At 46.3% G+C, this 12743-nt stretch overlaps 1 protein-coding gene across 5 annotated transcripts in view; it reads left to right on the forward strand.

Annotated features, from left to right (window-relative positions):
* Positions 1-12743, forward strand: part of SPAG17 (sperm associated antigen 17) — a 720739-nt gene that overhangs the window by 262151 nt on the left and 445845 nt on the right. For all 5 annotated transcript variants that reach the window (XM_069203004.1, XM_069203006.1, XM_069203008.1 and 2 more), the window contains 2 exons: positions 988-1093; positions 8912-9030. In XM_069203004.1, the coding sequence (XP_069059105.1) occupies positions 988-1093; positions 8912-9030 (225 nt within the window). The remainder of the gene's footprint in view (positions 1-987; positions 1094-8911; positions 9031-12743) is intronic.

Below are 12743 nucleotides of genomic sequence, written 5' to 3' on the forward strand. Positions count from 1 at the left end.
CTGATTGCGTTAGCATAAGACCCTCAGCTTCTTGACCTTGATAGCAGACCTCCAGTAGGACACCAGTTATAGGGGGCACACATCTTTCACAATGTTCAAAACACTGGGTACAAGAGATAGGGTTGGCACTGAGCTCCATGTCATAAAGACGCCACATTTCCATCCCTTATCTTTTCTGTTATACAGCACATTAGAATGAATTGTGTTTTTTCAATTGTTCTCCGTGAGTCGTCCACCTAGCCAACACAATGTTGATGCTGCATCGTATCGTAGCATTGGACTGCAGCACAATTTATGATAGTGTATGCAGGGGGTACCAGATCAGAATGATTTAAGAGCACAGTTGACACAACAGCTTGTCCGTTCTTACAACTGATCATTATCTGCACTAACTAGACTTCCCAACCCCACAAAGTACTACATTGCCTCAGTAAACTACCCAGCAAACAGTACCTCTTCCCTGCACATCAGGCTTTACCGCCCCACAGTCGGATCCCACTCAGAGATCCTCCATCAATAGCTTAGTCAGCTTACCGTAACTAGGCCACCCAGCTGGTGTCGCTTACCCACACCCTTCAAAAGGTTGTTGTGGCTACAGACCTGCAGTTTGACAACCTCTAGCTTGCTAATTGTGACTCAGTGGAAGGTAAGCAGGCAAACTGTGGGCACAATGTGGCTGTGTACCAACTTTTTTTCATAAGAGGCACAAGAGGCAGCGCTTCACGAATACTCACTTGCACATCCTGCAGCAGTATCACCGAGCTGGAAAGGATGCTTGTCACACCTTTAGCCAGTCTCTTCTCGGAACCCTGAAAATGATGCTTATGAAAGACCCACATCACTTAAACACACTGATGGCTAAAGTGCCATCAGGGGGAAGGGCCGCTCTGGAGCTGGACTCTCAATGTCAGTTAGAACTTGGTCTCAGTACCCTCCCCAGGATACCCTTTAGCAGCTCTCATTGGTTCTCTCTTTGTGTCTCTTTAGATGCCACCCGTTGTCCGTCCCCCAACCACACCTGTTGGAAAGAAGAAAGTACATGCAGAAGAACCTCCTCCTGTGTTACCGACCACCCCGTTACCTTCAGCACCAGGTAAGGGGCAGTTACCTGAGAGAAGTGAAGCTCGGGTACCAGGTAAGGGGCAGTTACCCAAGAGAAGTGAAGCTCTGGTACCAGGTAAGGGGCAGTGACCCAAGAGAAGTGAAGCTCTGGTACCAGGTAAGGGGCAGTGACCCAAGAGAAGTGAAGCTCTGGTACCAGGTAAGGGGCAGTGACCCAAGAGAAGTGAAGCTCGGGTACCAGGTAAGGGGCAGTGACCCAAGAGAAGTGAAGCTCGGGTACCAGGTAAGGGGCAGTGACCCAAGAGAAGTGAAGCTCTGGTACCAGGTAAGGGGCAGTGACCCAAGAGAAGTGAAGCTCTGGTACCAGGTAAGGGGCAGTGACCCAAGAGAAGTGAAGCTCTGGTACCAGGTAAGGGGCAGTGACCCAAGAGAAGTGAAGCTCGGGTACCAGGTAAGGGGCAGTTACCCAAGAGAAGTGAAGCTCGGGTACCAGGTAAGGGGCAGTGACCCAAGAGAAGTGAAGCTCGGGTACCAGGTAAGGGGCAGTGACCCAAGAGAAGTGAAGCTCGGGTACCAGGTAAGGGGCAGTGACCCAAGAGAAGTGAAACACACAGGTACCAGGTAAGGGGCAGTGACCCAAGAGAAGTGAAGCTCGGGTACCAGGTAAGGGGTAGTTACCCAAGAGAAGTGAAGCTCGGGTACCAGGTAAGGGGCAGTTACCCAAGAGAAGTGAAACACACAGGTACCAGGTAAGGGGCAGTGACCCAAGAGAAGTGAAGCTCGGGTACCAGGTAAGGGGCAGTGACCCAAGAGAAGTGAAGCTCGGGTACCAGGTAAGGGGCAGTGACCCAAGAGAAGTGAAACACACAGGTACCAGGTAAGGGGCAGTGACCCAAGAGAAGTGAAGCTCTGGTACCAGGTAAGGGGCAGTTACCCAAGAGAAGTGAAACACACAGGTACCAGGTAAGGGGCAGTGACCCAAGAGAAGTGAAGCTCGGGTACCAGGTAAGGGGCAGTGACCCAAGAGAAGTGAAGCTCTGGTACCAGGTAAGGGGCAGTGACCCAAGAGAAGTGAAGCTCGGGTACCAGGTAAGGGGCAGTGACCCAAGGGAAGTGAAGCTCGGGTACCAGGTAAGGGGCAGTTACCCAAGAGAAGTGAAGCTCGGGTACCAGGTAAGGGGCAGTGACCCAAGAGAAGTGAAGCTCGGGTACCAGGTAAGGGGCAGTGACCCAAGAGAAGTGAAACACACAGGTACCAGGTAAGGGGCAGTGACCCAAGAGAAGTGAAGCTCGGGTACCAGGTAAGGGGCAGTGACCCAAGAGAAGTGAAGCTCTGGTACCAGGTAAGGGGCAGTGACCCAAGAGAAGTGAAGCTCGGGTACCAGGTAAGGGGCAGTGACCCAAGAGAAGTGAAGCTCGGGTACCAGGTAAGGGGCAGTGACCCAAGAGAAGTGAAGCTCTGGTACCAGGTAAGGGGCAGTGACCCAAGAGAAGTGAAGCTCGGGTACCAGGTAAGGGGCAGTGACCCAAGAGAAGTGAAGCTTGGGTACCAGGTAAGGGGCAGTTACCCAAGAGAAGTGAAACACACAGGTACCAGGTAAGGGGCAGTGACCCAAGAGAAGTGAAGCTCTGGTACCAGGTAAGGGGCAGTGACCCAAGAGAAGTGAAGCTCGGGTACCAGGTAAGGGGCAGTGACCCAAGAGAAGTGAAGCTCGGGTACCAGGTAAGGGGCAGTGACCCAAGAGAAGTGAAGCTCTGGTACCAGGTAAGGGGCAGTGACCCAAGAGAAGTGAAGCTCTGGTACCAGGTAAGGGGCAGTGACCCAAGAGAAGTGAAGCTCTGGTACCAGGTAAGGGGCAGTTACCTGAGAGAAGTGAAGCTCGGGTACCAGGTAAGGGGCAGTGACCCAAGAGAAGTGAAGCTCGGGTACCAGGTAAGGGGCAGTGACCCAAGAGAAGTGAAGCTCGGGTACCAGGTAAGGGGCAGTTACCCAAGAGAAGTGGAGCTCTGGTACCAGGTAAGGGGCAGTGACCCAAGAGAAGTGAAACACACAGGTACCAGGTAAGGGGCAGTGACCCAAGAGAAGTGAAGCTCTGGTACCAGGTAAGGGGCAGTGACCCAAGAGAAGTGAAACACACAGGTACCAGGTAAGGGGCAGTGACCCAAGAGAAGTGAAGCTCGGGTACCAGGTAAGGGGCAGTTACCTGAGAGAAGTGAAGCTCTGGTACCAGGTAAGGGGCAGTTACCCAAGAGAAGTGAAGCTCGGGTACCAGGTAAGGGGCAGTTACCCAAGAGAAGTGAAGCTCGGGTACCAGGTAAGGGGCAGTGACCCAAGAAAAGTGAAGCTCGGGTACCAGGTAAGGGGCAGTGACCCAAGAGAAGTGAAGCTCTGGTACCAGGTAAGGGGCAGTGACCCAAGAGAAGTGAAGCTCTGGTACCAGGTAAGGGGCAGTGACCCAAGAGAAGTGAAGCTCGGGTACCAGGTAAGGGGCAGTGACCCAAGAGAAGTGAAGCTCTGGTACCAGGTAAGGGGCAGTGACCCAAGAGAAGTGAAGCTCTGGTACCAGGTAAGGGGCAGTGACCCAAGAGAAGTGAAGCTCGGGTACCAGGTAAGGGGCAGTGACCCAAGAGAAGTGAAGCTCGGGTACCAGGTAAGGGGCAGTGACCCAAGAGAAGTGAAGCTCGGGTACCAGGTAAGGGGCAGTTACCCAAGAGAAGTGAAGCTCTGGTACCAGGTAAGGGGCAGTGACCCAAGAGAAGTGAAGCTCTGGTACCAGGTAAGGGGCAGTTACCTGAGAGAAGTGAAGCTCGGGTACCAGGTAAGGGGCAGTGACCCAAGAGAAGTGAAGCTCTGGTACCAGGTAAGGGGCAGTGACCCAAGAGAAGTGAAGCTCTGGTACCAGGTAAGGGGCAGTGACCCAAGAGAAGTGAAGCTCGGGTACCAGGTAAGGGGCAGTGACCCAAGAGAAGTGAAGCTCGGGTACCAGGTAAGGGGCAGTTACCCAAGAGAAGTGAAGCTCGGGTACCAGGTAAGGGGCAGTGACCCAAGAGAAGTGAAGCTCGGGTACCAGGTAAGGGGCAGTTACCTGAGAGAAGTGAAGCTCTGGTACAAGGTAAGGGGCAGTTACCTGAGAGAAGTGAAGCTCGGGTACCAGGTAAGGGGCAGTTACCCAAGAGAAGTGAAGCTCTGGTACCAGGTAAGGGGCAGTGACCCAAGAGAAGTGAAGCTCTGGTACCAGGTAAGGGGCAGTTACCTGAGAGAAGTGAAGCTCGGGTACCAGGTAAGGGGCAGTGACCCAAGAGAAGTGAAGCTCGGGTACCAGGTAAGGGGCAGTGACCCAAGAGAAGTGAAGCTCTGGTACCAGGTAAGGGGCAGTGACCCAAGAGAAGTGAAGCTCTGGTACCAGGTAAGGGGCAGTGACCCAAGAGAAGTGAAGCTCGGGTACCAGGTAAGGGGCAGTGACCCAAGAGAAGTGAAGCTCGGGTACCAGGTAAGGGGCAGTTACCCAAGAGAAGTGAAACACACAGGTACCAGGTAAGGGGCAGTTACCCAAGAGAAGTGGAGCTCATGTTGCACTATGGAAACCAACAAGTGATATAGTGAATATAAGGACATCTAGCAAAAAGTAATACTTCGGGTATTATGGAATATGGTGAGGATTGAAAAGTAGAATTCATAGAATTTATCAGAGTGCAGTAGGTGGGGCATATGTAATCTAAGAGCTACAATACCCTCCCGGCTGAGTTGTGGACAATACAAATACACATAACATAATCTAATCTGTTAATACACAATAACTGCTGAACTATGGAAACTGGCAAAGAGAGGTAACTGAGATCTAGTGACATCTGGCAAAGACTAATAATCGAGATCTAATGGCATCTGGCAAAGAGCGATAACTAACATCTAATGACTTCTGACAAACAGTGATAACAGATCTAATGACATCTGGCAAAGAATGATAGCTGGGATCTAATGACATCTAACGACATCTGGCAAAGACCGATAACTGAGATCTAATGACATCTGGCAAAGACTAATAATTGAGATCTAATGGCATCTGGCAAAGAGCGATAACTAACATCTAATGACTTCTGACAAACAGTGATAACAGATCTAATAACATCTGGCAAAGAATGATAGCTGGGATCTAATGACATCTAACGACATCTGGCAAAGACCGATAACTGAGATCTAATGACATCTGGCAAAGACTAATAATCGAGATCTAATGGCATCTGGCAAAGAGCAATAACTAACATCTAATGACTTCTGGCAAACAGTGATAACAGATCTAATGACATCTGGCAAAGAACAATAGCTGGGATCTAATGACATCAGCTGACATCTAACGACATCTGGCAAAGACCGATAACTGAGATCTAATGACATCTGGCAAAGACTAATAATCGAGATCTAATGGCATCTGGCAAAGAGCGATAACTAACATCTAATGACTTCTGACAAACAGTGATAACAGATCTAATGACATCTGGCAAAGAATGATAGCTGGGATCTAATGACATCTAACGACATCTGGCAAAGACTGATAACTGAGATCTAATGACATCTGGCAAAGACTAATAATCGAGATCTAATGGCATCTGGCAAAGAGCGATAACTAACATCTAATGACTTCTGCCAAACAGTGATAACAGATCTAATGACATCTGGCAAAGAACAATAGCTGGGATCTAATGACATCTAACGACATCTGGCAAAGACCGATAACTGAGATCTAATGACATCTGGCAAAGACTAATAATCGAGATCTAATGGCATCTGGCAAAGAGCGATAACTAACATCTAATGACTTCTGGCAAACAGTGATAACAGATCTAATGACATCTGGCAAAGAACAATAGCTGGGATCTAATGACATCAGCTGACATCTAACGACATCTGGCAAAGACCGATAACTGAGATCTAATGACATCTGGCAAACAGTGATAACTGAGATCTAATGACTTCTAGCAAACAGTGATAACTGAGATCTAATGACATCTGGCAAAGAATGATAGCTGGGATCTAATGACATCTAACGACATCTGGCAAAGACCGATAACTGAGATCTAATGACATCTGGCAAAGACTAATAATTGAGATCTAATGGCATCTGGCAAAGAGCGATAACTAACATCTAATGACTTCTGACAAACAGTGATAACAGATCTAATGACATCTGGCAAAGAACGATAGCTGGGATCTAATGACATCAGCTGACATCTAACGACATCTGGCAAAGACCGATAACTGAGATCTAATGACATCTGGCAAAGACTAATAATTGAGATCTAATGGCATCTGGCAAAGAGCGATAACTAACATCTAATGACTTCTGACAAACAGTGATAACAGATCTAATGACATTTGGCAAAGAACGATAGCTGGGATCTAATGACATCAGCTGACATCTAACGACATCTGTCAAAGACCGATAACTGAGATCTAATGACATCTGGCAAAGACTAATAATCGAGATCTAATGGCATCTGGCAAAGAGCGATAACTAACATCTAATGACTTCTGACAAACAGTGATAACAGATCTAATGACATCTGGCAAAGAACGATAGCTGGGATCGAATGACATCTAACGACATCTGGCAAAGACCGATAACTGAGATCTAATGACATCTGGCAAAGACTAATAATCGAGATCTAATGGCATCTGGCAAAGAGCGATAACTAACATCTAATGACTTCTGACAAACAGTGATAACAGATCTAATGACATCTGGCAAAGAACAATAGCTGGGATCTAATGACATCAGCTGACATCTAACGACATCTGGCAAAGACCGATAACTGAGATCTAATGAAGTCTGGCAAAGACTAATAATTGAGATCTAATGACTTCTGGCAAACAGTGATAACTGAGATCTAATGACTTCTAGCAAACAGTGATAACTGAGATCTAATGACATCTGGCAAAGAGCAATAACTGAGCTCGAATGACATCAACTGACATCTAATGACATCTGGGAAAGACCGATAACTGAAATCTAATGACATCTGGTAAAAAGAGATAAATGGGATCTAATGACATCTGGCAAAAAGCGATAACTGACATTTAATGACATTTAGCAAATACGGATAACTGAGATCTAATGACATCTGGCAAAGAGTGATAGCTGGGATCTAATGATAACTGGCAAAGAGTGATATCTGAGATCTTATAACATCTGGCAAAGATCAATAACTGAGATCTAATGACATCTGGCAAAGAGCAATAACTGAAATTTAATGTCAGCTGCCAAAGAGCGATAACTGAAATAATAAACAGCAAGGAAAACAAGAGGCGATGAGGGAAGGGATGAGGGCACGGAACAGGCACCCTCCAAAAACAGCACCTGACATTTGATCTCAGTCTTTGAAAGCTCAGTAAATGTGATGAGATAATAAGATTTACAGGCCTGTTTGTAGAAACGGAGCGGAGCTGCAAGCGAGTGAAAACTGGACCAATTGTGTGAATTTCTCTTCAATTAAGAAAAAAGTAGTTCTGAAAATTAATCCTAAAATAGTGACCAGTGGATTGATATAGTACTTGGTCCCTGCTCTCTAGGAGGGCTAAACACGAGAAGAGGCATGCCAAATGCATGCCATGGACAAATGGAGAGAAGGAATAGGAGAGTGAGGATGGTGCCATGGATGGATTGAAGCCCACAAAATATATACAACTTGTCTCTTTGACACAGCGCATACACTGTTTAGCCGAGACCTAAAATTGTGCCAACATTAAAAAACAAGGATTAACACTATTGAAGAATAACCTGAGGGAAAGGGCGCCATTTTGGATTGGGATCGTTCTATGTCAAGGTGTTGTAATACAAGAAGGAGGCCGCCACGTTGGAATGGGCTTCCTCTACCGACGTTCCAGACCTGGGCACTAGATATTCCAACTCCCTTATCCTCTACGCTGGATTTGTTGTCTATTGCCATAACGTTAAACATACATTTTAATAATATGCTGCTTTCTGATTTCTGACATGGAGTGGGAATATAAATGCTGATAAGGCTGCAAACTGGTACTAATAAAGTACAGAGCTTAAACTTTTAGATAATAATTCTCTTCCAGCCCAGTCTAACAACAGACACGTTTATATATTTATCTAATTATCAAAGAGCATATATGTAGTATTATGTTATCCATTACTTGCCTCTTACCAACTGGTCAAGTCCATTTCTAACAAACCTCATATTTAGTCAGTGATCTTAAACCATAAAATTGTCTTAGATAATTACATTTTCAACAAAATAAGACTTCAGATGCATCAAATGTATCTCCTTCCAGAGCCAAAGCCTATAAACGAATAACTGTAGACAAACACCACAAAAGTACCACAGCCACTCTTTTTTAGCTTTCTTCTTGGGTATTTCTATAACTGTGAAAAACCAGGAAGTGTTTCATAATTTCACTATTGTGTTTCTAGTTTTTCTCTACATCAAATATGCCTAGCCCTCTTCTGATCTGCTTATGTTATCTTCCAGCAGACTCGTCAATTCAACAAAATGGCAGCTGTAGAGGAAGTGACATCACATGCCCTTTGATCTTCACTTCACTCTCTCTCACATAAAACACTCTCACCCACAAACACGCACACAATATAAATTTAAAAGCATTTTTTACTTACCTCAGCTGGCATGGAAGGTCATGTTCCAGCTAGCTGCCACTGTGTCCCTGGCATTGATTTTGCCAAGTCTAAAGCCAAGGGTCGCAAAGGCATTGCAGGGGTTGCAAGAGGCAAGCCAGAGGTCACAGGTGCGACCATTGGTGACGACTAAATGACATCCAGGGGCAGACTCATGCCTGTCCGTGCATCTTCTTACTGTACCTGTTGCATTGCAGCTCCGGAGCTCCCCTCTCTCACCACCGAGGTGGACATGCGCTATTACAATGACCTGCTGAATATGATGCCTGAGGAGACCGTGTCTATCCCGGTGATCCTGCACTGCATGCTGGACCAGGTGAGTGTGTCAGCGCACCTTTTACATGTTATCTATAGCTCGTCCCTGTCCTCTTAACTCTCTTTTCCCCGTAACCCCCATGTGACTCTTCCATGTCTCACTGTCCCGGGGATCCTGCACTGCATGCTGGGCCAGGTGAGTGTGTCAATGCACCTTTACATGTTATCTATAGCTCATCCCTGTGCTTCTGACTTCCTCTTCCCCTACAACCCCCTCTGACTGTCTGGCCCAGTGTGACTGACTGTCCCCTTGTCTCTCTGTCCCAGGGATACTTCATTACTTGCTGGGCCAGGTGAGTGTGTGAGGAGTTAATAGACACATAGGGACATATTTATAAGCACCTTGGTGCAGGGGTCCCTGTGTTGGTGCTAAGCAGCCAAAACGGCACCAGCGCAGTGGGATAGGACAGGAATGCACCGATTTGCATAGTTCTCCATTATTGGATCTTTCATAGATTCACATGCTTGAATCATTCCTCATCGTCAAAGTGCGAGTACCATAGAAAGCAATAGTGAAGAAACCTACATAGAGATTACTGTTAAATACATTCACTTTATTAGCGTATTCACTTCAATAAAAAAGACCCAAAGTCTAGCCAATCAGGCGACAGCACCCTTTAGAACCCTCACCATAGAGGGTATCAGATTTTCTACTGCATGTCTTGTGTGGAAGTCTTCCTGAGCTCTGCTCAGTTTTTCCTTCCATACAGCTATATTCAAGAAGATTCTCTTCAGGTCAGATATATATTTTACATCTATTATCTCACTTAATAACCTGACTATGTCAGAACATCCCAAAAAAGGACTATCCAGGCCATGCGACAGACGTGGCACAAATAGACTACGCTCTGAAGGTCCCCATAAAGAGTGCATTTATTGTCTCTACCCTGAACATACAGTCAAGGACTGCAAAGTTTGTTGCACTTTCCCCCAAAACACTCTGAAGGACAGAGAGGGAAGATTACTATTGTGGTTGCAAAAATAATTATCCAAGAAAAGACATCTCTCCGAGGAAGAGAGTGATGACTCCTCTACAATTGAAAAATCCTGAAAAAGGGATAGATCCCATGATAATAAGCCTTCAAAGCCAGCAAAAAAGTTAATAAAATCTCACCATGAGACACCAAAACAACATAAAGACACCATGGACATCTACACCGTTGTTGGCGACACCGTCATCGACGGCAGCCTCATCAACAGGAGCATTTTCCCCAGTAACCCTGTTGAAGAAAATTCGTATAACAATGGAAACGGCAAAGAAAACCTTGTTGAAAACGATATTGATGGAACCACCATCGACTAAGACACCTGCATTAATAGCAAAGTTGACACCAACAACGGCACCATTAACACCTTTGATGCCTAGCTCGATAATGTAACTATCGGACTTAAGACTTGATTCTCCCTGCTCACATATCGGCAAGTAAGGTTTTGTCATTCCCACCGGTGCATTTACTTGGTGGGGAAGAATCAGAAAAAGATGGCCGCTTTGGGGTGGCTCGTAGCCCCTCTGAGTTGCACGTAAAGTGCCTAGAATATGGTGATGATAATGAACAATATTATGGTGATAAATAGGTATGGCTGAACATCCACATCATCTTCAGGAGCAGTACTCTGCCTAGAGCCATCATGACCTTAAGGAGCAGTCAGTCCAGATGCCACTGGAGTTACTCACCAACCTCCAGCACATACTTCAAGATTACTATAAAATGTTTCCAGAACGGCACCATCTGACCCTAGGCCTCAACCACAGATGCCTATCCGGTCTCCACAAATACAAATTCTGATTCCTAGGCCATGTACATTACACTTACTGGTGACCACTTTACCATCCCTGGCACATGCATTGTTGGATTCTCCAGCAGATGACCCATCTTCCTCAGATGAGGGCCCAGAGAAGGGAGGAATAAGAGACCCTGCTTCAACTCCTAATGAGTGTGATGCTTACTTGATACCAACGCCATCTCCTCCTGTTTCACCACCAGTAGACTTCCCACCAGACGACATCTGTGGTTTCCACAATATCATAGAAAGAGCAGCAGAGGTTTCAGACCGCCAAGCAGACGGACTGCTTACTGTATGGTTTTAAAAAGCCCATGAAGAGATCCATAATGGCTATTCCTATTGTGGACTTCATTTGGCAGGACGAACTCAGAACAATGAAAAATCCAGCCACAGCGTTGGCAGTAATGCCTAGGCTATAAAAAAAATTATAAGGCACCGGATGACAGTGGCATGTCTAGTGAGCCACCCCAAACGAGATTGTCATCTCTCAAGCAGTCCAATGGCATTCAAAGAACCCTTGACCCCTGTCACAACCCCACCGGATTGGGATGGACGGCATCTAGACAACATTGGCAAATGCTTCTCTAGTCTGACAGCCATCACGGTTCGAGCAGCCAGTTCTCTAGCGATCCTATGGAGGCTTGACAGACGAAGGAAGCCTGATATGGCTCAATATGTAGGCCTCCTGCCAGAAGATGTTAAGGCAAATGCCAATAAGATTCAGAAGATTCTCCAAGAGGGAGAACAAGCCTCTGTGGAGATAACTGATTGTGCTATAGATATCTCCTAAACAGGATTCAGGCAATTAGCTGGAGCAGCCGTGCTCAGAAGGCAAGGATGCCTGAAAGCAACATCATTCAGGCCAGAAGTCCAAAGTAAAATCTTGGACATGCCATAAGATGGAAAAGCATTGTTTGTTAAACACATTGATGATGCTTTCTAAGGTATCAAGGCAGACACCGATACAGCCAAGTACCTAGGAACCCTCAGATGAAAAGTCATATAGGCAAAACTATCAGCCATTCCAGGGTCAATATAGCTGACTGTATGCTCAGCAATATCGGCAACCACCTTCAGTGGCGTGCAAGCAGCCAGCAAGAGGGAAACAGCCCACCAGAGGGTGAGACACTGCTAAGAAGTAGTGAACTTACACTGGTGCCGGTTACCCCCCACATTCTCAAAAAAACATCTTGATATCCCGCTACCTCCAGCAGTGCTCCCTCATTACAACAGACAAATGGCTCCAGGATGTCATAGCCCGAGGACATCTGCTCGAATTCGTCTGCAAACCTCTGAATGTTCCTCCAAAAGGAGCACCACCTCCTGTCAGAGGCTGGCCCTCTATGTAGTGTGCAAAGCTAGGCACACTGTGCAGGGGGTCCAGGCAACCACACGTTGGTTTCCAGAGGTAAAAATCAGATCATCTAATGCTCCCATTTGTAAGGTAGCTGCTCGAGCAGTTAGGCTAATCCGGGAGATGTGTTAAGCATTTGCTGTACTCACAAATCCAATCATGCACCGCACACACTCAATGAATAACTCAAGACCAGAATTTATAAAAATACTTCAGGCTTTTATATAATTTTTAGGGCCAAGATCTTTAAAATACGTTAAGTACTTTTTGAGATTTGACTTTCAAAGTTTTTATAAAGTTAGTCTTTCTGTGCGTAATTATGCACCATTGGAATCAATGAACAGTCACGTTTAAAAATGCAGAAAAAATTGTACAGTTACATTACCAGTCTCTTCTTTTGCAGGATGGTCGCAGGCAGCAGTGGGTGGGCACCTTGTGCCAGCTAGAGAGCCTTGGGCGGCTCCCGGTTCCGGCGGGAGCAGCATTGGAAAGTCTCTTGGCACAGGCACAGGGCCACCTGGAGGAGCCACTTGGAAAAGGAGCTAGTTTGCGGATTTAAAGATGGTGCCTAGAGG

The sequence above is a fragment of the Pleurodeles waltl genome, chromosome 8, assembly GCF_031143425.1.
Source record: "Pleurodeles waltl isolate 20211129_DDA chromosome 8, aPleWal1.hap1.20221129, whole genome shotgun sequence".
NCBI classification, from domain to species: Eukaryota; Metazoa; Chordata; class Amphibia; order Caudata; family Salamandridae; genus Pleurodeles; species Pleurodeles waltl.